Source organism: Bos mutus, chromosome 21 (genome assembly GCF_027580195.1).
Source record: "Bos mutus isolate GX-2022 chromosome 21, NWIPB_WYAK_1.1, whole genome shotgun sequence".
NCBI lineage: Eukaryota > Metazoa > Chordata > Mammalia > Artiodactyla > Bovidae > Bos > Bos mutus.
This window is the reverse complement of record NC_091637.1, coordinates 57,295,061-57,321,975: the sequence shown is the minus strand read 5'-3', so window position 1 is coordinate 57,321,975 and position 26,915 is coordinate 57,295,061. Positions and strand designations below refer to the sequence as shown.

General features: G+C 36.1%; 1 protein-coding gene across 3 annotated transcripts in view; it reads right to left on the bottom strand.

Annotated features, from left to right (window-relative positions):
- The window catches only part of UNC79 (unc-79 homolog, NALCN channel complex subunit), a 211,751-nt gene that overhangs the window by 165,590 nt on the left and 19,246 nt on the right, over positions 1–26,915 (bottom strand). For all 3 annotated transcript variants that reach the window (XM_070358461.1, XM_070358463.1, XM_070358462.1), the window contains exon 5: positions 287–351. In XM_070358461.1, coding sequence (XP_070214562.1) covers positions 287–351 — 65 coding nt within the window. The remainder of the gene's footprint in view (positions 1–286; positions 352–26,915) is intronic.

The following is a 26,915-nucleotide window of genomic DNA, read 5'->3' as shown; positions in this document are numbered from 1 at the left end:
GGACTATGTGTCTCACCAGGACTATTCTGGTAACTATGCCAGTTTCCGACGGCACTTGGCTATGAACTCAGAGACAAATTTGCAGACACCACTATCCATTGCTCTGTCTTGAACCAACCCACCAACATACAGTCAGATCAAAGCAGAGTACACTAATCTGAGACTACCACAGAGAACAGGCTTCTGCTTTACAGAGAAGGATGCAATCTCCCTTTCATCTAAGAATTTGCTCCTGATAATTTGACCACTGACAATACAATATTGCCCCAGTCTAATAAAACAGTACCTTCACAGCTGGTTTGTTAATTGCATTGTGGCATTCGATGTGCTGGCAGTGGATGGGGTTCCAAGCTGTAAGGCAAAGCATAACTGATGAGTATTTCTCACTGAAAGTGTTTGGGCCCTGTAAAAATGAGTTAAAAAAATTTTTTTCACTACTTTTCCTTTTCCTAAATAGAACCATCACCAGGTTTTCTAAAATAATTATTTTTTTTTAATCTATGAAGTATTTTCTAATTTAGTAAAAACATCACAGCTCCATCCATTTTCCCATGGGGAAGATAAGCTAGTGTAAGGTGGCATACCCAAAAACCATAATACTATTTCATGATGATATGCCTAGTAAATTTTTAGAAGTTTTTACATTTATGGCTTCACTTGATCCTCCAAATAACTCTGTGGGATAGATAAAGCAGATTATTAACCTCACTTTATGTGTAAGTTAAAATCTTAAAGGTTAGGTTCCTATGGTCACAGAGTTAGGAAGTGACAAGCTGCAACTAGAACATATATCTCTTGGTTCTCAAAACCCTGTTCTTTTCCCTATAGCATCTAGGCCAAACAGCCTAGATTTTTGGTGCCAAGAAGTTTTCAGATTCATAATAACTGCTATAAGTGGTTATGTCACCATTCCATTTCCCACCCCATCCCCATCAAATGTGGAGACTGAAAAGATGAGTTTCTTGCCCCCATGCAATGCATCTCTTTCACATGTTGTACTTGCTAAATCACTTTAGTCATGCCCAGCTCTTTGCGACACTATGGACCATAGCCCACCAGGTCCCTCTGTCTTATGGGATTCTCCAGGCAAGAATACGGAGTGGGTTGTCATGCCTTCCAGGGGATCTTCCCAACCCAGGGATTGAACTGACTTTCACACATTACCCACAGTCTAAACCTCTGCTAATTTGTTAATACCCAACTCCTCAACACAGTATACACACAGAGTGAAGACAAGAACGAAGTGAACTGAGACAGATCAGAACGAGAATTACAATTACTTATCTTCATCCAGAATACTCCATAGCCCAAAGCACTTAGTTAACAATATTACACCATAAAAAAGTAATAGGATTATATGTTTGAAAGTAGGACATTTTTCTACATTGCCATATTTTAAACCTCAGATATACAGATGATACTACTCTAATGGTGGAAATCAATGAGGAACTAAAGAGCTTCTTGATGAAGGTAAAAGAGGAGAGTGAAAAATCTGGTTTAAAACTCAACATTCAGACAAGTAAGATCATGGCATCTGGTCCCATCACTTCATGGCAAAATAGATGGGGAAACAATGGAAACGGTGTCAGACTTTATTTTCTTGGGCTCCAAAATCAATGAAGATGGTGACTTCACCCATGCTCCTTGGAAGAAAAGCTATGACCAACCTAGACAGCATATTAAAAAGCAGAGACATTACTTTGCCAACAAAGGTCTATCTAGTCAAAGCTACGGTTTCTCCAGTAGTCATGTATGGGTGTGAGAGTTGGACTATAAAGAAAGCTGAGTGCCAAAGAATTGATGCTTTTGAACTGTGGCATTGGAGAAGACTCTTGAGAGTCCCTTGGACTGCAAGGAGATCAAACCAGTCAGTCATAAAGGTAATCAGTCCTGAATATTCATTGGAAGGACTAATGTGGAAGCTGAAGCTGCAATACTTTGGCCACCTGATGTGAAGAACTGGCTCATTAGAAAAGACCCTGATGCTGGGAAAGATTGAAGGCGGGAGAAGGGGACAGCAGAAGATGAGATGGTTGGATGGCATCACTGACTCAATGGACATGAGTTTGAGTAAGCCCCGGGAGTTGGTGATGGACAGGGAAGCATGGCATGCTGCAGTCCATGGGTTTCAAAGAGTTGAACACAACTGAGCAACTGAACTGAACTGAATGGCAGAAAGCGAAGAGGAACTAAAGAGCCTCTTGATGAGAGTGAAAGAGGAGAGTGAAAAAGCTGGCCTAAAATTCAACATTCAAAAAATAAGATCATGGCATCTGGTCCCATCATTTCATGGCAAATAGATGGAGGAAAAGTGGAAACAGTGGAATATTTTATTTTCTTCAGCTCCAAAATCATTGCAGATGGTGACTGCAGCCATGAAATTAAAAGACTTGCTCCATGGAAGAAAAGCTATGGCAAACCTAGACAGTGGACTAAAATGCAGACACATCACTTTGCTGACAAAGTCTGTATAGGCAAAGCTATGTTTTTTCCAGTAGTCATGTATGGATGTGAGAGTTGGACCATAAAGAAGGCTGAGCACTGAAGAATTGATACTTTCAAATTGTGGTACTGGAGAAGACTCTTGAGAGTCCCTTGGACAACAAGGAGATCAAACCAGTCAATCTTAAAGGAAATCAAAACCGAATATTCATTGGAAAGACTGATGCTGAAGCTGAAGCTCCAATACTTTGACCACATGATGTGAAGAGCCAACTCATTAAGAAAGACCCTGATGCTGGGAAAAACTGAGGGCAGGAGGAGAAGGGGGTGACAGAGGATGATATGTCCGGATGGCATCACCAACTCAATGGACATGAGTTTGAGCAACCTCTGGGTGATAGCAAAGCACAGAGAAGCCTGGCATGCTGCAGTCCATGGGGTTGCAAAGAGTTGGACACAACTTAACAACTGAAAAACAAAATATTTGATAAGAAATTAAAAGGATAGGAAGGAGAAAATGAAAGTGCACAGGGTTTTTATATTACATGTAAACTGCTAAGTCACTTCAGTCGTGTCCGACTCTGTGGGACCCCATAGACAGCAGCCCACCAGGCTCCTCCGTCCCTGGGATTCTCCAGGCAAGAACACTGGAGTGGGTTGCCATTTCCTTCTCCAATGCATGAAAGTGAAAAGTGAAAGTGAAGTTGCTCAGTCGTGTCTGACTCAGCGACCCCATGGACTGCAGCCTACCAGGCTTCTCCATCCATGGGATTTTCCAGGCAAGAGTACTGGAGTGGGGTGCCATTGCCTTCTCCGACATGTAAACTAGTATAACATTATTTGAAGGTAGACTATGAAGTTAAAGGTGCATATTGCAATTGAAGAATTGTAGAGTAATTCTTTTTTTAAAAAAGCTGTAGCTAACAATTCAAAGAGAGAAAAATGGCACAGTAAAAACTAATCCAAAAGAAGGCAGGGTATCCAAAAGGAACAAAGAATAGACGTCGCAAATAGAAAACTAGCAGAAGATAACAGACATAAGCCTAATAATATCTGTAATCACATTAAGTATAAATAGCCTAAACAATAAACACATTAAAAGACAAAGATTGCCAAATAGGATTTAAATTTCTCAAAAAGCATGACCCAAATATACGCTGCCTAAGAGAATCACACTTGAAATATAAAAAGAGATAAGTTAAAAGTAGTTGAAGCAAAAAATGTATATATATATTGAACAGCAACTATACAGCAACAAAAAAAATGTTAATTCAATAAAAGTTGTTAAGTAGCTAGTGAAAAAACAAAAAGAATTCTGAGGTATCATAGAAATAGTAACTGCAAGATGCAACTGCCACCCCTGAGTTTGAAGGAATAAGGAATTAAGAAAAAAAAGAAAGAAAGAAAAAAGTAGATGAGAGAAAAACTGTTATGATTCAAATGCTAATCATAATAAAGCTGGAATGTCTATATAAATATCAGACAAGTAGACTCCAAGACAAAGAATATTACTGGGAGCAAAGAAGGATATTTCAGAATGATGGAAATGTCAATTCATCAAGATAACAAAACAACCATAAAAATGAGTGTATCTAATGACAGAGTTTCGAATTATATCAAGCAAAACTGACAGAACTTAGAGGAGAAATAAGTCCATAATTAGTGCTGTAAATTTCAACAATCCTCTCTCGGTAATTCACATAACAAGCAGACCAAAAAAATCAATAAAAATAGAAGACTTGAACAACATTCTCAACAACCTGACTTAATGGATAATGATAGAATTCTCCACTCAACAACTGGAACAGACACAGTGTCTAGGAGATATGTACTAAGGGCACAGGCAGCATTTACTAAGACAGTATTCGCACCCATAAAGTAAGCCTCAACAATTTAAATGGAGTGATAGAATAAACTATGTTCTCTGATCTCAATAGAATTAAACTAGAAATAAATAACAAAAGATATCTAGAATATAACCAAATATTTGTACACTTAAAAAAGCTTACTTCTAATCAATCCATATATCAAAGAGAAATTACAAGGAATATTAGACAATATTCGTTTCTGAAATACAATGAAACCACAGCATTTTGAATTTGTAGGCTGCAATTAAAACAATGCTTAAAGGGAAATTTTTACCTTTAAATTCTTGCACTGAAAAATTTTAAATGTCCAAAATAAACAATTGATACTTTAATAATATACAAAAAGAACAAAGTCAATCCAATGTTAGTAGAAGGAAGAAAATAATAAAGATAGAAGTACATATCAATAAGACTGAGAACAAAAAACCAACAGAAAATCATAAAACAAATGCTGTGGGGTTTTTTTGGAAAGTTCAATAAAATTGATAAGCCCCTAGGTAGACTGATGAATTAAGAAATATAAAGAAGCAAACTATCAATGTTAGGAATGAAAGGTAGGACATCACTGCAGATACTAGACACATGCCAATAAATTACATAAGTTGGATGAAATGCTCACATTCAACAAAAAGCACAGTTACGAAATTACAAAATTCAACTCAATAAAAAGTAGAGTTAAATGCCCCATTCTATTCAATTGAATTCATAATGTTAAACTTGCCCACAAAGAAAACCACAAGACCAGATGGATTTACCAGATGGATTCACTATTTACTATTAAAGGAATAAATAATACAAATCTTACATAAACTCAGAAAATAAAAGAGGAAACAATTTCCAACTTACTTTATGAAGCCAGCATTACTGTGTAAACAAAACTAGATGAAAACATTACAACAAAAGAAAAGTAGATCAATATCCCTCATAAATGTAGGAGCAAGAACACTTAGCAAAAAAATCAGCAAGTATGTCTGGCAGGATAATATAGCTGAAAAGTGGAACGTATCCCAGGAATGCAAGGTTGGCTTAACGCTGCAAGTAAATCAATGTAATTCACCTTATTAATGGAATTAAGTAGGGAAGTCATATGATCATTTAATAGAAGAAATCACATTTGACAAAAACTAACATTCATTCACAATAAAAATTCTCCACAAACTACGAATAGATGGGGACTTCCTCAACATGATAAAAAACATCTGTGAAAAACCTACAGCTAACATCATGTTTAACAGTGAAAGCCTGAACACTTTCCTGCCACAAATGAAGGGGAAAAACAAAGAAATCCATGCTCAGCACTTCTATTCAATACTAAACAGGAGATAAGAGCCAGTGTAATGAGAAAAAGAAAATAAGGAAGTGGGGAAAGAAAGGAAGGAAGGGAAAGAGAGAGAAGGAGGGAACCAGGCAGGTAGGCAGGCAGGCAAACATACAAATTAGAAACAAACAAACAAAAATCTTTATTTGCAAGAAAACAAATCATATATACAGAAAAAATCTTAAGAAACTTAAAAATAAGATACAAAAAATAAGTGAATTTAGCAAGATTGAAGAATGTAAAGTCAATACACAAAAGTAAATTATGTCTCTATATAATGGCAATAAACAAGTAGAATATTAAATTTTAAAATACTACTTATAATAGCACCCAAAATATAAAATATTGAGGAATACCTTTAACAAAATATCAGTAGGACCTGTACACTGAAAACTAGTAAATATCACTGAAAGAAATTAAAGATTTCTTTATTTATTTAAATTTTTATTTAATTTAATTTATTCACCTAAATAAATGGCCAGAATTGCCACATTTATGAATCAGAAGACTCAATACTGAGTTAATTCTCCCCCAGATTAAACAATATATTCAATGTAATCCCAGTCAAACCAGATTGCTTTGTAGAAATTGACAAACTGAGAGTAATATTTCTATTAAAATGTAAAGGTCCTATAATAGTCAAAACAATTTTGAAAAGGAACAAATCTAGAGGATTTAAACTACATAATTTCAAGATTTACTATAAAACTACATTAGTCAAGATAGTGTGATAATGGTGTGAAGATAAACAATGAAATAGATTCATGCATATTAGTTTTAAACAAAATTAGTTTTTAACAAAATAGTCACTGCAATCCAATATGGAAAGAGTAAGTTTTTCAATAAATTGAACTGAAACAAAAAAGTCAACCCTTATGTCCCACCATATACAAAAATTAATTCCAAATGGGTCATGTACTTAAATATAAAGGCTTTAACTATAAAGCTTCTAGAATAAAACATTGGAGAATTTCCTTATAACCTTAAGGGAAACTAAAGAAAAACTATAAAAGAAAAATCAATAAATTGAAATTTATTAAATTGAAAATTTTCCTCTTTGAAATACCTGAAAAGGAAATCCCCTGACTGAAAGACCACATCCATAATATATATATCTGAAAAAAGTCTTCTATTTTGAACATCTAATAGACTGGAAATCCAATTTTAAAATGAACAAAAGATTTCAGTGAGAACTTTACAAAAATATATACAAATGGCCATAAGCACCAATGAACAATAAGATGTTCATTATCACTAGTCATCAGAGAAATGAAACAACAATTTGTTATTACCACCTGGCTATCAGAATGTCTAACATCAAAAAGACCAACAATCCCAAGTATTGATAACAATATAGCATTAGAACTCTCAATATACTTCTGGAGGGAGTATGCTGCTGCTAAGTCGCTTCAGTCATGTCCAACTCTGTGTGACCCCATAGATGGCAGGCCACCAGGCTCCCCCGTCCCTGGGATTCTCCAGGCAAGAATACTGGAGTGGGTTGCCATGTCCTTCTCCAATAAAATGGTACAATTACTTCTGAAAAACGATTTGGACTTTTCTTATAAAATTAAGTATATACTTACCAAACAATCCAGTGTTTTCACTGTCCAGTATTTATCAAGAGAAATAAATATGTATCTTCATAAAAAATACTTTTTTATGTGAATGTTTATAGCTTTACTCATAATAGGTAAAAGTGTTCATCAAGAAACCAATGGATAAACTGTGATATAGCCATACAATGCATTACTATCAATATTTTGTAAAATGAATTACTGATATACCAACATGAATAAACTTTAAAAACATTGTGCTTCTCCCAAATCTCCCCACCCTCTCCCTCTCCCACAGAGTCCATAAGACTGCATTGAAACATGTATAATATTATGTATGAAACGAGTCGCCAGTCCAGGTTCGATGCACGATACTGGATGCTTGGGGCTGGTGCACTGGGACGAACCAGAGGGAGGGTATGGGGAGGGAGGTGGGAGGAGGGTTCAGGATGGGGAACACATGTATACCTGTGGTGGATTCATTTCAATATTTGGCAAAACTAATACAATATTGTAAAGTTTAAAAATAAAATAAATAAAATAAAATTAATAAAAATAAAATTAAAAAAATAAAATAAAAACATTGTGCTAAATGAAATAAGCAGACACAAAAATAGTATATACTATGTGATTCCATTCATATGAAATCCTAGGACAGGCAAAACTAGTATACAATGACAGAACGCAGATCAGTGGTTGTCTATGGTGAACTTACTGAAAAGAAAGCTGAAGATATTCTGGGGATGATGGAAATGTTCTGTGTGTTGATTATAGCTTTGGTTACATTAGTATATACACTTGTCAAAAGTTATCAAACTATGCTTAAAATGTGTTATTTTACTGAAGGAAAATTATAACTCAATAAAATTGTTTTTAAGAAATGAAGGATCAATCAAATGTATACTTCAAAGGAAAAGAAGCAGCGTACTGAAACATGAGAGAAAACATTTATCTGATCATCATCTAGTCATTGAATCAAATTAGGAAAGTGTGTGGCATCTCGAACATGAAGCAAGAACACAAAAGCTCTATAAAAACAGGAATAGAAAGTCAAAATAATTTGCATGAAATATTCCCTTTGTATCTCTAATTTTCTTGAAGATATCTCTAGTCTTTCCCATTCTATTTTTTCCCTTTATTTCTTTGCATTGTTCACTTAGGAAGGCTATCTTCCTAAGGATACTAAGGATACTAACAGAATGAAACAAAAACCTATTTAGATAAAAGATATGATAAATGTAATTAAACTAAAAATGAAATAGCAAAATTAGAAATACTCATTCAATGCAATAAATAGTGCTCAGTTAGGGTAAAAGTCACTCCAGTACTCTGGCCTGGAAATTCCCATGGACGGAGGAGCCTGCTAGGCTACAGTCCTTGGGGCCGCTAAGAGTCAGACACGACTGAGCGACTTCACTTTCACTTTTCACTTTCATACATTGGAGAAGGAAATGGCAACCCACTCCAGTGTTCTTGCCTGGAGAATCCCAGGCACAAAGGAGCCTGGTGGGCTTCCGTCTACGGGGTCACACAGAGTCAAACACAACTGACACGACTTAGCAGCAGCAGCAGCAGGGTAAAAGTCAACTAGGTTATAAAGAAAATTAACCTAAGAAGCTATACCAACCTATGCATTCAGCAAAAACAAGACCTGTAGCTTAGATCAAGAGCTCCTTATTGCAAACTTCAGACTTAAATTGAAGAAAGCAGGGAAAAATCACTAGGCCATTCAGGTATGACCTAAATCAAATCCTTTATGATTATACAGAGGAAGTGACAGATTCAAGATCTGATAGAGTACATGAAGAACAATGGAGGTCTGTAACATTGTACAGGAGGCAGTGATCAAAACTAACCCCAAGAAAAAGAAATGCAAAAAGGCAAAACGGTTGTTTGTGGAGGCTTTACAGATTGCTGAGAAAAAAAGAGAAACAAAAAGCAAAGAGGGAAAGATACACCCATCTGAATGCAGAGTTCCAAAGAATAGCAAGGAGAGATAAGACAGCCTTCCTAAGTGAACAATGCAAAGAAATAAAGGGAAAAAACAGAATGGGAAAGACTAGAGATGTCTTCAAGAAAATTAGAGATACAAAGGGAATATTTCATGCAAAGATGGGCACAATAAAGAAGAGTAGTAAGAGAAACAGTAAGGACCTAAAATAAGCAAATGAGATTAAGAAGATGTAGCAAAAATACACAGAAGAAATGCACCAGAAAAAAGGTCTTAATAACCCAGACAGCCACAATGGTGTGGTCACTCACCTAGAGCCAGACATCCTGGGGTGTGAAGTCAAGTGGGCCTTAAGAAGCATTACTATGAACAAAGCTAGTAGAGGTGATGGAATTCCAGCTGAACTATTTCAGATCCTAAGAGATGATGCTGTGAAACTGCTGCAGTCAATATGCCAGCAAATTTGGAAAAGTTAGCAGTGGCCACAGGACTGGAAAAGGTCAGTTTTCATTCCAATCCCAAAGAAAGGCAATGCCAGAGAATGTTCAAACTACCATACAATTGTGCTCATTTCACATACTAGCAAGGTAATGCTCAGAATCCTTCAAACTAGGCTTCAACAGTGTGTGAACTGAGAAATTCCAGATGTACAAGCTGGATTTAGAAAATGCAGAGGAATCAGGAATCAAATTGCAGACATCCACTGGATCATAGAAAAAGCAAGGGAACTCCAGAAAAACATCTATTCTGCTTCACTGACTACGCTATAACTTTTGACTCTGTGGATCACAGCAAACTGTGAAACATTCTGAAAGCGATGGGAATACCAGACCACCCGACCTGCCTCCTAAGAGACCTGTAAGCAGGTCAAGAAGCAACAGTTAGAACCTACATGGAACAGCAGACTGGTTCAAAATTGGGATAAGAGTATGTCAAGGCTGTATGTTATCACTTTGCTTATTTAACTTATATGCAGAGTATATCATGCAAAATGCTGGGCTGGATGAATCACAAGCTAGAATTAAGATTGCCAGGTGACATATCAATAACCTCAAAAATACAGATGACACCACTCTAATGGGAGAAAGCAAGGGGGAACTAAAGAGCCTCTTGATGAAGATAAATGAGGAGAATGAAAAACATGGCTTAAAACACAATATTTAAAAAACTAAGATCATGCCATCCAGTCCCCTCACTTCATGGCGAATAGATGGGGATAAAATGGAAACAGTGACAGGCTTTATTTTCTTGGGCTCAACAGTCACTGCAGATGGTGACTGAGCAATGAAATTAAAAGATGCTTGCTCCTTGGGAAAAAAGCTATGACAAATTAATTAAAAAATATTTATATAGCAATATTTTTAAAAAGCTATTTTTTAAAAAGATAGATAAGGCTCCATGAATTAAGAACAACAAAAGTAACTCCTCTAACAGACAAAATCACTGGTTTAAGTCTTATCTTATAACTGTGAATGCCAGAAAACAGTGAAGTAATTTTTACATATCTTTCACAGTGAAGCAGAGGTTTTTTTTTCATGATGAAATAGAAAGACTCTTAAATATACCTGACCTTGAATATATATATACATTCCACCACTGAAAATAATACAGAAAAAAAAATTCTGAGTTCTATTTCCCCAGAAATGATAGACAATTTAAGCCAACTCTCCTACTAAGAATACTTAGAAAACCAGACACCGTTAAATGCAAAAACAAATGAACCCAGAGAATTTTATGGGAGAATTGTGGGGCCACGATCCAAAAGAAGAAGGGATTGCCAAAAGGTGGACCTGGCATCTGAGTCCACTCTTTCTCCTTTGCCTATTTCTCTTTCTGCCAATTCTGCAACATGAGCCAATTTCAACAGACTCTCTGACACAAGAGAACTAAATTTGGAACTAGTTGACCACCAAAGAATGGGAAACCTAAAAATCACCCTGGGCTGTGGGTAGAGGTCCCAAAAGGTCACACCCTAGTAGTAAAAGGGAAACAGAAATAGACCAACCCTCACAGGGACTGAAGATCAGCTTCAAATTATCTCAAGAATTTACTGTAGATTTTTTTTTTTTTAGCTTCATTAAAGTGACCTGGGTTACCAATGTCTACAGTTTCCTTCCAGAAGCAAACATAAATACTTTCTGAAGAAATACAATTTAATCCTAAACCTCAAATTAACTCTATAGTTTTTCTATCTAATATCTTGCACACAATTATTTTTTAAAGAACAAAAAATAAAAAGATAAGAAAGCAAAAGAAATTCAACAGAATCAGAGCCTCCAGAGATCTAGAATACTGAGTTATCAGAAATAGACTTTAAAATAAATATGCTTAATATATGCTATAAAGAAAGACAAATTAGAGATTATAATCAAATAATTGGAACTTTTAAAGCACCAAATGAAAATTGTAGAACTTAAAAACATAATTAACAAAATGAAGACTACATTTGGGAAGCTAAACAACTAATGAGGAGGAAGAAATATCAGACAAAGAGATTCCAAATGAAGCATAGAAAGATGAAATAGGAAAGGAGAATGCAAGAAATATCCATAGACGACATGGGAGAGAAGATCTAACATATGCGTCATTGAAATTCCAGAAAGAAAGATGAGAATATGGTATAAGCCATTGTTGAAGAAATAAGGAAACTTCCAATTACAACCATGATATTTTAATAATGTATGGACTTATCCTTCAACTGCAAAAAAAAAAATGTATAAAGCAACTCATTTCTGACACTGGGTATAGATTTTAACACAAGATTGCAATCTTTTGAAAAAGGAAGAGCACACAAATTAAGTTCTACATTCACTTTGGTTTTCTGCCTGGGAATATTCCCAGACTGTAGCAAAAAGAAGTGGAGCCCAATAAGTAATTAGCATTTTCGGTGAGTAGAGGAAACATCACAGTGAAGAATTGCTAAGGCAACTGGAAACTGAGTAAAGTAAGAACAACAGGGAGTGCCAGAGAACAGGTCCCATAAATCTGTGTAAGGATGCTCCTCAGGTCCTTGGCTTAATCCTAAACTTCATGGGCTCACAGAAAAGCTCTACAAGGACTAGCAGAGAACACAAGCTTAATGGCTTAATGGCTAAAAGCTGAACAGTGATTTTACAGGTCACATACTGCTAGAGATGCACTGTATTTCCAATATAGCCAGAGTAGGTAACTTTGGTGAACACACCAGGAATTTAGGAGCCCGCAGATAGGTCACTACTAAAAAAGTGAAAGCCAATATCTCTAATGAATATAGATATAAAAATTCTCAATAAAATACCAGCAAACTGAATTCAGCAGCACATGAAAAGGATCATTTACAAAAGTCACGTGGGATTTATCACTAGGATGAAAAAATAGTTCAACAAACACAAATCAATAAATATGATACATTGCATTAGCAGAGTGAAAGAAAAAATCATATGATTACCTCAACGGAAGCAGAAAAAGCATATGACAAAATTCAATATCCGTTCTTGATTTTAAAAATCTTAACATATCAGGCATAGCAGGAAAATATCTCATCATTAATAAAGAACATATATATCAAGTCCACAGCTAACATCATACTCCATGGTGGAAGGTTGAAAGCTTTTCCTCTAAGTTCAGGATCAAGACAAAGTACCCACTCTCACCACCCCTATTCAACATAGTACTGAAAGTTCCAGCTACAGCAATTAGGCAAGAAAAATAAATAAAAGGTATGAGAATTGGAAAGGAAGATGTAAGCTTGTTTCTATTTCCAGATGACATTATAATATAAACAGAAAATCCTGAAGACACAAGAAAACTTACATCTCATCAATGAATTCTGTTAAGTTGAAAGATACAAAATACAGATACATAAATTAGTAGTATTTCTGTACACTAACAATGCATTTTGTGAAAAAGAAATAAACCAACTGCATTTACAATAGCATCAAAAATTATAAAATACTTAGGAATAAACTTAACCAAGCAAGTGAAAGACCTCTATCTAGTCTGAAAACTATAAGACATTGTTGAAAGAAATCAAAGAAAACATAAATAAATGGAAAGGTATCCCATGTTAATGAAGAGGAAGAGTTAATAGTGTTAAAATTTCAATACTACCAAAATCCATCCATAGATTCAATGCAATTCCTATCAATATTAAAATTACATATTTTATAGATGTAAAAAACACTCTTAAGATTTATAAGCAACCACAAAAGACCTCAAATAATCGTAGAAATTCTGAGAAAGAACAAAGCATGAGGCATCACATTCCTTGATTTGAAGCTATACTTTTAAGCTATAATAATCAAAATAGTATGATACCAACATAGAAACAGATCTACAACCAATGGAACAGAACTGAAAGCCAAAAACTAAACCCAAGCATATTCAGTCAATTAGGATTTGACAAGGGAGCCAGGAATCTCAATGGAGAAAAGACAATCTCTTCAGTAACTGGATATTCACATGTTAAAAAAAAAAAAAACTGGACCCCTATCTTGTATTACAAAAAATTAACTCAAAATGAACTAAAGACTTAAATGTAAGTCATGAAAACATAAGAATAAAGCTCCTTCACATGTGTTTGATTATCATTTTTTTAATATGACACCTAAGCATAAACAACAAAATCAAAAATAAGTAAGTGGGACTACACCAAACTGAAAAGCTTTTACATAGCCAAAGAAACCAACAAAGTGAAAAGCAACCTATGGAAGGCAATAAATATTTCTAAAACATATATGCAATAAGTAGTTAACATCCAAAATATATAAAGAATTCATACAGCTCCATAGCAAAGAAAAAGAAGAAAACAGTATAAAAATAAGCAAAGGACCTAAATAGATATTTTCCAAAGAAGATATGCAAAAAGCCAACAGGTACATGAAAAGATTCTCAACACCACTAGTCATTAGGGAAATGCAAATTAAAAACCGCAATGAAATACTACCTCACACTTGTTAGAATGGCCATCATCCAAAAGAAAAGAGATAAGAAATGCAGAAACTTTCTGTACTATTGTAAATTAGTACAGCCATTATGTAAAACAGTAAAAGGAATACTCAAAAAATTAAAAATAGAACTACCACTTCCACTTCTGGAAATATGTCCAAAGGAAATGAAAATAGTAACTTGAAAGGATATCTGCACCCCCATGCTCACAGTACCATTACTTATGATAACCAGGACATGTGAGCAATGTAAGAGTCCATCAATGGATAAAAGTTGTGACTTCAAATTTCCAGTTAAAAGATAAATAATTATTAGGAGTTGAGGTACAACATGAAGATTACAACTAACACAGCTGTATGATATATAGGAAAGTTATTAAGAGAGTAAATCCTGAGTTCTCACCACATGGAGAAAATTTTTTTCCTTTCTCTTCTTTGTGTTGATATATGGGATGATGGGGACCAGACTTATTGCAGTAATAATTTCACAATGGTATGGGGAGGGAGGAGGGAGGAGGGTTCGGGATGGGGAACACATGTATACCTGTGGCGGATTCATTTTGATATTTGGCAAAACTAATACAATTATGTAAAGTTTAAAAATAAAATAAAATTGGAAGAATAAAAAAAAAAAATAATAATTTCACAATGTATGCAAATCAAATCATCAGGCTGTACACCATAAACTTATATAGTGACATATGTTATTTCTCAATAAAACTGGAAAAAAAGGAAAATTTCAATCAAATATTAAAGAAAATGAAAACTTTTTCAAAAGAAAAAAAGGGGGGGCAGCTTAATCTTCAAAACAGCAACAACTTGGCATGAAACTAGAAACCAACCACAGAAAGAGAAATGAGGGAAAAAACAACTCAGTTCAGTTCAGTTCAGTCGCTCAGTCAACTCTTTGCAACCCCATGGATGCAGCAAGCCAGGGTTCCTTGTCCATCACCAACTCTCGGAGCTTGCTCAAACTCATGTCCACTGAGTTGGTGATGCCATCCAACCATCTCATCCTCTGTTGTCCCCTTCTCCTCCTGCCTTCAATCTTTCCCAAAATCAGGGTCTCTTCCAATCAGTCAGTTCTTCACATCAGGTGGCCAAAATATTGCAGCTTCAGCTTTAGCATCAGTCCTTCCAATGAATTTTCAGGACTGATTTCCTTTAAGATTGACTGGTTTGATCTTGCAGTCCAGGGGACTCTCAAGAGTCTTCTCCAACACCACAGTTCAAAAGCATCAGTTCTTCGGTGCTCAGCTTTCTTTATAGTCCAACTCTCACATCCATACATGACTACTGGAAAAACCATAGCTTTGACTGGATGCAAAGTTGTTGGCAAAGTAACGTGTCTCCTTTTAATACACTGTCCGGGTTTGTCATAGCTTTTCTTCCAAAGAGCAAGCATCTTTTAATTTCATGGTTGCAGTCACCATCTATAATGATTTTGGAGCCCAAAAAAATTAAGTCTGTCACTGTTTCCATTGTTTCCCCATCTATTTTGCCATGAAGTGATGGGACCAGATGCCATGATCTTCGTTTTTTGAATGTTTAGTTTTAAGCCAGGTTTTTCACTCTCCTCTTTCACTTTCATCAAGAGGCTCTTTAGGTCCTCTTTGCTTTCTACCATAAGGGTGATGTCATCTGCATATCTGAGGTTATTGATATTTCTCCCAACAATCTTGATTCCAGCTTCTGCTCCATCCAGCTCGGCATTTCCCATGATATACTGAGACCAGTGCAATTTGATCACAGAACTTCCACAGGACTGGGGAAACAGACTCTTAGAAGGCACAAACAAAACCTTGTGCACACCAGGAGCCAGGAGAAAGAACTGATCCAGACTTGCCTGTGAGTGTCCAGGAGTCTTGGGTGGAGGAGTGGGTCAACAGTGGCCTGCGGCACAGTCAGGGCACTGAATACAACAGTGCCTGCACAAGTCCTTCTGAAGGAGGTCGCCATTACCTTCATTACCCCTACCATAGTTGGCCTCAGACCAAACAACAGGGAGGGAACACAGCCCCGCCCATCAAATGAAAATTGGACTAAAGATTTACTGAGCATGGCTCCGCCCATCAGAACAAGACCCAGTTTCCCCCACAGTCAGTCTCTCCCATCAGGAAGCTTCCATAAGACTCTTATCCTTATCCATCAGAGTGAAAATCACAATCACAGAAAACCAACCAAACTGATCACATGGATCACAGCCTTGTCTAACTCAATGAAACTATGAGCCATGCCATGTAGGGCCACCCAAGATGGACAGGTCATGGTGAAGAGTTCTGACAAAACGGGGTCCACTGGAGAAGGGAATAGCAAACTTCAGTATTCTTGCCTTGAGAACCCCATGAACAGTATGAAAAGGCAAAAAATGATTACATGGAGACTAAACAATCTGCTACTCAAAAACCAGTGAGTCAACTATGAAATCAAAGAGGAAATTTAAAAATGCCTGAGGAAAACAACAATGAAAACTGAAACATATGAAATCAGTTCAGTCCAGTTCAGTCGCTCAGTTGTGTCCGACTCTTTGCGACCCCATGAAATAGATGGGATACAACAAAAGAATATATATATATATAACTGAATCACTTTGTTGCACAGTAAAAATTAACAGAACATAGTCAATTGATTATACTTCAATCAATTTTTAAAAGTCAATAAAATAAATATTAAACTTAAGAAGAAAAATCTATGGGATGCAGCAAAAGCAGTCCTAAGAGGGAATTTCATAGTGCTATAGCCCTTTCTCAAAAAAAAAAAAAAAAAAAACAAGAAAAATCCTGAATAAACAATCTAAAATACCACCTAAAAAATTAAAAGAAGAACAAACAAAACCTGAAGTAAGCAGAAGAAAGGAAATAATAAGGATCAGAGAGGAAATAAAGAGATATTTAAAAATAGAAAAAAATCAAAGAGCTAGTTTTTTGAAAGTATAAACAAAATCAAAAAACCCTCTGGCAAGGCTCACCAAGAAGAAAAGAAAGAGGACTCAACTAAACAAAATAAGAAATGAAAGAGGAGAAATAATAACCAATTGCACAGAAATACACACACACAAAAAATCGAGAAAACACTATGAACACTTTTATGCCAATAACAGACAACCCAGATGAAATGGACAAGTTTCTAAAAACACATAGCCTGCCAAAACTGAATCAAGAAGAAATATAATTTGAATAAACACCACCAGAAGTAAAACAGAATCCATAATTTTAGAAAAAAACTCCCTGCAAACAAAAGTCCAGGATGAAGTGGTTTCACTGGGGAATTCTATCAAACATACAAAGAACTATACCTATCCTTCTCAAACTCTCAAAAGACTGAAGAGGAGGGAACACTCCCAAAGTCACTCTATGAAGCCAAAACCAAGGACACTACAAAAAAAGAAAATTATAGGCCAATATCTTTGATGAATATAGATGCAAAAATCCTCAACAAAATATTAGCAAACTGAATGCAAGAACACATAAAAAGGATTATACACCATTATCAAGTTGGAGTCATTCCAGGGTCTCAAGGGTGGTTCAGCACTTTCAAGGCAATCAATGTGATACATCACATTGACAAAAGAAAAACAGCACATGATTATTGCAATAGATGCAGAAACTGCATTTGATAAAGTTCAACTTCCATTCATGATAAAACCTGTTCCCAAAGTGAGTATAGAAAGAACATATCTCAACATAATAAAAGTCACTTATGACAAATCCACAGCCATAATACTCATCAATAAAAAGCTAAAAGACTTCTCCCTAAATTCTGAAACAAGACAAGAATGCTCTCTCTCATCACTTTTATTTGACATAGTATTTAAATTTCTAGCCACAGCAATCAGACAAGAGAAAAGTAAAAGGTATCCAAATCAGAAGGGAAGAGGTAAAATTGTTTCATATACATATGACATGATATTCTATAAAGAAAACCCTAAAAACTCCACATAAAAACTATTAGAACTGAAAAATTCAGCAATACCGCAGGATACATGATTATTATACAGAAAGTTTTTGCCTTTCTTTACATTAACAATGAACTATCAGAAGGAGAAAGTAAAAAAAAAAAATTAAATCACATTTTAAAAAATAGCTAGGAATAAACCTAACCAAGCAGGTTTATTTTTTATTTATTTGGGATTTACTTCCAATCCCAAAGAAAGGCAATGTCAAAGAATGCTCAAACTACTGCACAATTGCACTCATCTCACACGCTAGTAAAGTAATGCTCAAAATTCTCCAAGCCAGGCTTCAGCAATACATGAACCATGAACTTCCAGATGTTCAAGCTGGTTTTAGAAAAGGCAGAGGAACCAGAGATCAAATTGTCAACATCCGCTGGATCATGGAAAAAGCAAGAGAGTTTCAGAAAAATGTCTATATCTGCTTTTTTGACTATGCCAAAGCCTTTGACTGTGTGGATCACAATAAACTGTGGAAAATTCTGAAAGAGATGGGAATACCAGACCACCTGACCTGCCTCTTGAGAAACTTATATGTAGGTCAGGAAGCAACAGTTAGAACTGGACATGGAACAACAGACTGGTTCCAAACAGGAAAAGGAGTATGTCAAGGCTGTATATTGTCACTCTGCTTATTTAACTTATATGCAGAGTACATCATGAGAAACTCTGGGCTGGAAGAAGCACAAGCTGGAATCAAGATTTCTGGGAGAAATATCAATAACCTCAGATATGCCAATGACACCACCCTTATGGCAGAAAGTGAAGAGGAACTCAAAAGCCTCTTGATGAAAGTGAAAGAGGAGACCGAAAAAGTTGGCTTAAAGCTCAACATTCAGAAAACGAAGATCATGGCATCCCCACTGCAGATGGTGATTGCAGCCATGAGATTAAAAGACGCTTACTCCTTGGAAGGAGTAACCTAGATAGGACCAACCTAGATAGCATATTGAAAAGCAGAGACATTACTTTGCCAACAAAGGTCTGTCTAGTCAAGGCTATGGTTTTTCCTGTGGTCATGTATGGATGTGAGCTGGACTGTGATGAAAGCTGAGCGCCGAAGAATTGATGCTTTTGAACTGTGGTGTTGGAGAAGACTCTTGAGAGTCCCTTGGACTGCAAGGAGATCCAACCAGTCCATTCTAAAGGAGATCAGTCCTGGGTGTTCTTTGGAAGGAATGATGCTAAAGCTGAAACTCGAATACTTTGGCCACCTCATGCAAAGAGTTGACTCATTGGAAAAGACTCTGATGCTGGGAGGGATTGGGGGCAGGAGGAGAAGGGGACGACAAAGGATGAGATGGCTGGATGGCATCACTGACTCGATGGACGTGAGTCTGAGTGAACTCCGGGAGTTGGTGATGGACAGGGAGGCCTGGTGTGCTGCGATTCATGGGGTCGCAAAAAGTCGGACATGACTGAGTGACTGAACTGAACTGAAGCAGGTTTTAAGATGTATACACTGAGAACTATAAAACATTGATAAAGGAAACTGAAGATGATTTAAGGAAATGGAAAGATATCCCATGCTCTTGAATTGGAAGAATTAATGCAGTTAAAATGGCCACACTACCCCAAACAATTTACAGATATAATGTGAATCCTATCAAATTACTCATGACTTTTTTCACAGAACTAGAACAAATAATCCTAAAATTTATACAGAACCACAAAAGACCCAGAATTGCCAAAGTAATCCTGAGGAAAGAGAACAAAGCTGGAGGTATAACCCTTTCAGACTTCAGACAATACTACAAAGTGACATTAATCAAAACAGCATGGCTTTGGCACAAAAGACATACAGGTCACTGGAATGGAATACATAGCCCAAAAATAAATCCACACACCAATGGTCAATGAATCTTCAATGAAGGAGGCAAGAATATACCATGGAGAAAAGACAGTCTCTTCAAGTTGTGTTGGAAAAGCTGGACAGTCATATGTAAATCAATGAAGTTAGAACACTCACTTACACCATATAAAATAATAAACTCAAAATGGTTTAAATACTTAAATATAGAGATTTCCCTGGTGGTCCCCCTAGAGACTAAGACTCCACGCTCCCAATGCAGGGAGCCCAGGTTTGATCCCTGATCAGGGAACTAGATCAAACATGCTTCAGTGAAGAGTTCCTATGTCGCAACTAAGGATTTTTCGTGTTGCAACTAACAGATCCTGCATGCTATGACTAAAAGATTTCACATACTGCAACTAAACCCAACGCAGCTAAATAAATACAGAACTATTTTTTAAAAAGACTTAAATATAAGACATAACACCATAAAACTCCTAGAAGAGAACATATGCAAAATATTCTCTGACACAAATCGTAGCAGTGTTTTCTTAGATTGTCTGCCAAGGCAAAAGAAAGGAAAATAAATAAATAAACAAACAGGACCTAATCAAATGTGCAAGCATTTGCACAACAAAGGAAGCCATAAACAAAATGAAAAGCAAATCTACAGAATGGGAGAAATTATTTGTAAATGAAGCAACTGACAGGAGCTTAATTTGATTTAAAATCAAATCAAATAGTAATTATATTACATATATGTGGACAAAGTGCTTCAATTAAAAGGCAAAGATCATGAAAACTGAGTTTAAAAACTAGAACTATATGCTACTTACGAGATACACATGAGATACAAAAATATTAAAAAGTTGAAAACAAAACATCGAAAAATACCACACATGCACTCTTGAAAGCTGGTGTAGATATATTAGAATAAAACAAAGTACATTTTAACAGACAAAAAGGCATTATTAGTAATAAAGACATGCACTTCATAATGGTAAGTTTCAGTTCACCAGGAAGATGTGTGTGTGTGCTCAGTTGCTTCAGTCATGTCCAACTCGTTGTGACCCTATGGACTGTAGCCCACCAGGCTCCCTTGTCCATGGGATTCTCCAGGCAAGAATACTAGAGTGGGTTGCTATACCTTCCTCCGGGAGACCTTCCCAATCCAGGGATCGAACCCCCATCTCCTGTGTCTTCTGCATTGCTGGCAATCTTTTTTAACCTCTGAGCTGCCAGGGAAACCCCACCAGGAAAATACTGTATTCTAAATTTGTATGCATCTAATAATACAGCTCCCAAATTTATACAGCAAATATTGACAGCTACAAGGTGGAATATACAAATCCACAGTCATCATGGGAGAGTTTAACATTCTACTCTTGGTAACTGATGGAAAAAATATGCAAAAATGCAATAAGGATATAGAACATTTGAACTATACAATAAAAAAATTTATTTAATTGACATACATAGAACACAGTACCAAACAATAGCTAAACATAAGTTCTTTTTAAATACAAAGGAACATTTACAAAAATGACCATAAACTTACCCTAAAGAAAGTGTTAAAATTGTCAAAGTAATGAGATAATATGAAGTATATTGTCTGACTATAGAGGAATCAAGCTGTAAATCAATACAAAACTTCACTACAAAAATCTCCTTATGATTAGAAATTATCATCCTTCTAAATGATGCATGAGTCAAAGAAGAAACCTCAAGGAACTTAGAACTCAGCATAGCATAGGAGGTTTTAGCCAGGACAAGGCAAGAGACACAAAAGACATAAGGATTGAAAAGGAGACATTAAACTGTTCTTGTGCTTGTGCTAAGTCACTTCATTCATGTCCAATTCTTTGTAACCCTATGGACCGTAACCTGCCAGGCTCTCCTGTCCGTGGATTCCCCAGATAAGAACATTGGAGTGGGTTGTCATCCCTTCCTCAAGGGATCGAACCTGTGTCTCCTGCATTGGCAGCCAGGTTCTTTACCACTAGGGCCATCTGGGAAGCCCTAAACTGTTATCATTCAACAATAATACAGATTTACACATGAAAAATTTTTAATACGTGTCTGCACTTATTAAAAAGTGTCTGTAAATATATTATTAGAATTAAAAAGTGAATTTATCAAGGTGGCCAAATATAAGATCAGTATACCCTGGTGGCTCAGACAGTAAAGAATCTCTCTGTAGTGCAGGAGATCCAGGTTTGATCCCTGGGTTGGGAAGATGCCCTGGAGAAGGAAATGGCAACCCACTCCAGTATTCTTGCCCGGGAAATCCCATGGGCAGAGGAGCCTGGCAGGCTACAGTCCATGGGGTCCCAAAGAGTCAGACGCGACTGAGCGACTAACACTTTCCTTTTCATACTAGAATTAACTGCACATCTACATATTAGCAAAAAGGGTTATAAAATGTAATTTCTAAAAGATTTATCATTGATAATAACATCAAAAGATAAATGAATGCCTAGTGACAGACTACATGAGTCATAGGCAAGACATCTATACAAAAACCAGAAAACAGCATTGAGGGGAACTAAAGAAAGCCTAAGTAATGGAAGAAAGATATTATGTTTTGGTTTGGAAGATTCAGTGCTACAAAAGGGCCGGTTTCCCAAAATGATCTGGATTCAAGGCAATTATCAATCAAAATCTTAGTTGCTTAGGTATGTGTTTGTGTATGTTTAACTTGACAAACTCTTCAACTTAGCAAAACTTGAAGGAGGAAGAGAAGAAGGAAGAAGAGGAAAGCAGGGGGAGACAAGGAGGAGACCAACAATTACGAGGCAGAAAGATCTGCACTAAAGGATATAAAATTTTATTATTATCCATTAAAACTGGATAGATTTAGCAAAACTTGAAGGAGGAAGAGAAGGTAGAAACAAGGAAGATCTGCACTAAAGGATATAAAATTTTATTATTATCCATTAAAACTGGATAGATTTACACCCTCTGATCCAGTACTTGCACTCTAGGCGTATATAACAGAGTTGTATGCGTGTGTATACTCAAAAGATATGTGGAAGAATGTTCACAGCAGCATTATTTATAAGAGCCAAAACGTGGGAACAACCCAAATACCCATCAAGAGGAAAACCGATACATAAACTGTGGTACATACACTTGGTAAAAGATGTATATAGAAAAAAATGAACAACGTGCAGTTATGCTCAACCCATGAACAAATCACACACACATACGTGTGTACACAAATGTGTGCACATTCCATGTATATAAAGTTCACAAATAGGCAAAAATAATCTCTGATGTTGGAAACAAGGCTAGTGGTTAACTATGGGACAGAAGGAAAGGCAATCATCGTAGTAAACATGGTGGGAGATGCTCCATATATATTTAAAATTTGTATCACTTTATATGTGTATAAGGCACCAATAAAATGGTTTAAAGCATTTTAAGTTATGTGGAGATAAAATCAATATAATAAGAAAATAAATAAGAACTCGATGAGGAGGAAGTTATGACATAAAAGGATTGGTGAGGCTTTCTTGTATTTTAAGCTTATATACCACTCAAAAATCCAACTGTACTAATGTAGAATAGACATTTGGTAGGCTAGGCCAAAGTCTAACCTCGTAGCACTATCTTTAGTTAGTAGCACTTTATCTACTTTTGCCACAATCTCGGTCTTAGAAATGTATTTGTGCCACATTTTTGTCCTGTAATTCAGGTGGAAACTACACAATAACTGGTGCTCACCTTTGCTAACAAAGGCTAAATTACGTACTAGTTGGCATATTGTAGCAAGAAAATTGCTAAATAGTTTCTTTCTCCCCAGAGAAGCAGAGCTTTATAGAACAATCTAATGGCTATTTCATTGCCAAGAAACCTGTAATTTTTGCATCGTTAAGACTTGTATTTAACGACCAAAATAATTGGGGTAATTTTTTGTTTATGATAAGTACTAATAAACTCAAAAGAAGCAAACATTGTAGATTACCAAATCCTCACTATTTGGTCTTCATATGAGCTGTAATATTCCCACATTACTATCCTTTAAAAGCAATCAATACATTAAATATAAACATATGGATAGTTAAAATTAGTAACAATGATTAAATCTAGATGGCTATATGTGTGCTCATAGTATTAGTCTTTAAACTTTTCTGTATTTGAAAAACATCATAATGAAAGGAGAGAGGTAACTTTATGTAATTACATACACTATAATCTATTTTATTTAAAAGGTACATCACAAAAACTGGAGGGAAATAAACCAAAATGTTAACAATGGCCATTTCTTGGTAATATTTTTTTCTCTCTTTAATATTTCTATAATTTTTCTAAAAACAAATCTTTCTTTTACAAAAAAATAAAATTTATGTCTTAAAAAGGAAACACATCACTGGGAAGACATACGATGTTGCTGCTCCCTAAGAAAGCATTTAATCTTTGAGTCCATAAAATTCTATCTCCACATAATTTTTATTATGGAGAATATTTAAGGTTGTAAAGCCATCTAAATACTGATGATACCGTTTAGTGCATATTTCATTGCAGGAAGAATTGCAGAAAATTTCCAGTGCTCCAGCTAAAGTTTAATTACAGAACTGAATTGAACAGAAAAATATAGGTTTTTAATTAAGATGATCTAGGATCCAACTCAAGCTGTGCTCTTTTATTATTTGTGTGAGTTTAGTGATATTACTTAAACTCTGTCCCACTTTTGATCTATAACATTAAAATAAGAAAATATACCTCCCAAGATTTTTGTGAGAATAAATTGAAAAAAAACTGTCTGTAAAGCTAAACATGGTGCTTGGTCCACATATTCTGTTCAGCTAAGAGCAGGCTAAAATATGAAATGAAATACTGAGCAGCTAGACCAATGTCTGACAAACAGCCAGCGCTGGATAAATTGTAATACATAGAACAGAATGATTTAACTTTTCCCATCATCTCTGGTTTCCTGCACAGAATGCCATGCCTCACTAGCATGGGAGTTCCAAGACAGCTGCTTCCCTGGTGGCAGGTAGCAAGCACATAAGGACACATGGCAAGGATGGAAATGTGTCGGGGTATGAACACAAGAATGGATTGAAAAATGAATGCCTGTAGACAGAAACGTCTTGTTCATAAATGCCAAGAAAAGATGAAAGAGTCTCTTTGGTCTCAGTAAGCATAGGCTGAGCTATTCCGGGGAGACAGCTTTGGCTGTCTTGGCCCTTCCAAGAGGGTGTAGTCACAGGGTAAATGGAACTGGCAGTCACTCTGTGGGCTTCTAAGATGCTCTGAACAGGCAAATCTCATCATGTGGTTTCTCCATTTAAAATCTGTCCGTGGTTTCACTTTGCTGCTAGGATAAAATCCAAACTCCTTCATAGGCCATCAGGCTTTCTGCTTCGCTCCCAGCTAGTCTCCTCCTGTCCCTCCACTACCTGGCTACATAAGACTTTTTTCAGTTCCTAAATACAACTGTGCAGTTTCTGACCTCCAAGTCTGAATCCATGAAGTTTCTTCTGCTTCAAACTCACATTTTATCCATTCATGATTCACTCCCCTTATGACTCTATCTATTGTGTGCATAACTTTCAGGTATCACCTTACATGTCACACTCTCCAGAACCTTCCTTGACAATTTAACCTTCTCCAAATTAACCCACCACTGGGGTGAGGTCAGAGGCCCTTCCTGTGTGTTCCCACAGCTCTCTATATTTGCTCGGGTGGCTTAGATGATAAAGAATACACCTGTAATGTGGGAGACCTGGGTTTGATCCCTGGGTTGGGAAGATCCCCTGGAGGAGGGCATGGCAACCCACTCCAGTATTCTTGCCTGGAGAATCCCCATGGACAGAGGAGCCTGTGTGGGCTACAGTCCATGGGGTCACAAAGAGTCAGACACACAGCACTGTGCTTCTTACACTGTAAGGTGGTTTCCTGGTCTTTCCACCACAATTGGAATGCCCAGGCCAATGCTTCAGCCTGTTTTTTTTAAATAACTGTACCACCAGTGCCTAGAATAATGTCTGGTTAGTAGTAGATGTCCCACAAATATTTGCTGAATAAATGAATGAATTTCCATATTTAAACTGCATTAAGTTCCATGAGGTCTGGTTTTGTGTCATTTCTTCTATTGTCAATATATAGTTCCTGCCACATGCTCTCTCTTTCATGTAGTATTCTCAAATATTTATCAAATAAATCAGCTTCATTTGATATTAGTTACCTATTCATATATCACATAAATGTTTATTTCTGGGATATATTGAGAACTGATTGGTATCAAATTTTTCAGTCATTTCACCTTTTATGAGTGTTTCCAAATTCTTGCCTTTACACTCAAATTATCCACTTAGCAACACTTAAACATCCTCTACTATTAATGATATAAAACATAAATAATACCAATTTCCATTTTTTCAAATTTCTTACTATCTACCTTCATCATTTCCGTTAATACCATTGTTATCACTAAGGCTAATATTTGTTCCGAGTATAGAATAAGCTTACCAAGGACCATCAATATCTCTAACACTTGGCTTTAATCAACACTAGGCTTTAACATAAAACAGACATCTGTATTAAGTTAAATCCCCTTTGAACCACCTCAAATCACCAAATGCCAAGAAAGAAGTACATTCTTATAACATCTGTGTACAGTCCTACCATACCTTGAATAAAAGCAATGCCAAAATATCTACCTCTTACATTTTCATAAGAATATGTATACAATAAAGTGGGGGTGAGAGGGTAGACGGGCATCAGAAATGTTATTAGCCATATACTGCTTCTTTGATTTTATAACACAAACATTAACGACACAGAGGCTAGTTTATTTCATTTTTGGTAAATGTATGTCTTTACAATAAACTCAGTGTTTACTTGCTGTTTATTAATTATACCAGTATTCACCAGTGGTTGACTCTTTATGTCCAACTAGGCTTTCAGGGTCATTTAATTTTTATTTAGTGCCTGAATTTGTAATGCTGAAAGCACTCCAAGTCTTCTCACTAGAGCAGAATCAGCCGCTAGGGACCCTGCTAAATCTGCACCAATCTGCAGCATTACTAATTGCTGACACCTTGATGGTGATCAATATGATTAGCAATGGTAACACCAGAGGCCAGTGTATAGCAAATGGGGC